Source organism: Mastomys coucha, unplaced genomic scaffold (genome assembly GCF_008632895.1).
Source record: "Mastomys coucha isolate ucsf_1 unplaced genomic scaffold, UCSF_Mcou_1 pScaffold9, whole genome shotgun sequence".
Classification (NCBI taxonomy): Eukaryota; Metazoa; Chordata; class Mammalia; order Rodentia; family Muridae; genus Mastomys; species Mastomys coucha.
In genome coordinates, this window is record NW_022196915.1 from 41,499,891 (window position 1) to 41,501,738 (window position 1,848).

Sequence of the window (1,848 nt, forward strand, 5' to 3'; positions counted from 1 at the left end):
TACTTCTGTCTGCAGCTGGGATAGGTCTGCCTCCATTTTCTTCTTCTGGTTGATGAGGCTGGTGTTCTGGAAAGAGAGTGGCAGAGCAGGAAAAACACTAGACGTCTCTGAGGGGCTCCTGCCCCTGCCTGTCACCTGCTGAGCTCAGGAATGTACAGGGCACCCCCTCACCTGCGAGTGCAGCAGCTGCACCCGCTCGCTGGTCTCAATCAGCTCTTGCTCTGCCAGCTTCCGGGACCGCTCCGTCTGCTCCACCACAGCCCGCAGCTCCTCCAGCTCTGCCTGCAGCAGGTTGTTGCGCCGCTCCACAATGGCGATGTTCTCCTTCAGGTCATCATTGGCACGGACGGCATCATCCAGCTGGATTTGAGTGTCCTGAGGATTAGAAAAATGAGTGTAAGCTAGACAGCGGGCTGTGGTGCCTTCATGAAGCTGTCACATAGTACTGGATGTGGGTGGAGAGCCCACTGTGATTGTTCAGGATTGGCCTGTCAGCTATCTCTACAATGATAGCATGACAAGAGAGAGCCAGTGTTCCCACCATCTAATTAGCATTTATAGAAGCCAGCCCTTCCCTAGGTGAGGTGACCTCTTGTTTCCAGACGTCTCCGAGTACCTTCAGCAAACTCTGGAGGCTCTTCACTTGTTTCTGGGCCTCAGCAGCCATGCGGTTGGCATGACTGAGCTGGATCTCCATCTCATTGAGGTCGCCCTCCATCTTCTTCTTCACCCGCAGGGCCTCATTGCGGCTGCGCGTCTCTGCATCCAGGGAGGTCTGCAGGGAGTCCACTACCCGCAGGTGGTTGCGCTTGGCCTGCTCCATCTCCTCGTCCTTCTCTGCCAGCTTCCTTTCGATCTCTGCCTTGATCTGGTTGAACTCCAGCTGGGCGCGGAGGATTTTGCCCTCCTCGTGCTCCAGGGAGGCCTGGAAAGGATGTGGGGAAAGGATTTTTGCAGGCATATAGTCAGAGACCAAGGTGGAAGCAAGGGTCTGTCTAAAAACCATGGTACAGAGAGCATTCGGGAATGGTATACGTGACTCAGTAAGAGATGCAGAGGAAGAAAATGAGAGATAGTGTGTACAAGAGAAATGAAAGCAAGCTGAAGAGAAGGGGATGCAGACTCCCAGGGGGGTGGAGGGAGCCAGCTTTGAAGACAAAGAAGAAAATGAAAAGTGTTGCCAAGGAAACAGAGGCAATGAAGCACAGCGTGTTTAAAAAAAAAAAAACACAGGCAGGCAGAGGTGGAAAGGGGAATGAGCTGAAATAGGAACCCCTCTAAGGTACAGGAAATAAAATGTTTTCATGAAGGAACTTGAGTGACCTTGAACTCATCTGACACTGACAAATGTTTGCTGGGCGCCTGCTGTGTCCAGCACCATCCTAGACCCTGACAATGGACCACTGAGGAAGAACTTGGGCAAAGGGAAGATGGAAGCAGGGACCAAAGTCTAGATGCCAGTCCCTACCTAGCCCTGTTCCCTCCGGCATGCCCACCTCAGCCTCCTCCAGGGCTGACTGTAGCTCCAGCTTCTCAGCCTCCAGTTGCTTTCGGATCTTCTCCAGCTCATGGATGCTCTTCCCAGTGGAGCCCAGCTGCTCAGTCAGGTCTGAGATCTCCTCTGTGGGGGCACATAGTGACTCAGTCAGGAATTTCTGGGGTCTTAATAGGGTAGGGGTGTGCTTCTTTGTCTGGTCTGCCATTGGGGCCTTCAGGGATGGGGACATGGCCCTTCCTTTCCTCCCCACCCCGCCCCAGCCTTTCCCTACCCCCCAGCTCACCCACCCTGGAGGTTCTTGTTCTCCCGCTTGAAGGTCTCCAGGTGCTCCAGAGACTCCTCATAGGCGT

At 54.1% G+C, this 1,848-nt stretch overlaps 1 protein-coding gene across 1 annotated transcript in view; it reads right to left on the reverse strand.

Moving 5' to 3' along the window:
* Nucleotides 1-1,848, reverse strand: part of LOC116084149 (myosin-7) — a 22,565-nt gene that overhangs the window by 2,442 nt on the left and 18,275 nt on the right. The window contains exons 26-30 of the mRNA XM_031361004.1: nt 1,786-1,847; nt 1,497-1,621; nt 617-925; nt 172-375; nt 4-66 (exon numbers count right to left, since the gene is read on the reverse strand). Of these exons, the coding sequence (XP_031216864.1) occupies nt 4-66; nt 172-375; nt 617-925; nt 1,497-1,621; nt 1,786-1,847 (763 nt within the window). The remainder of the gene's footprint in view (nt 1-3; nt 67-171; nt 376-616; nt 926-1,496; nt 1,622-1,785; nt 1,848) is intronic.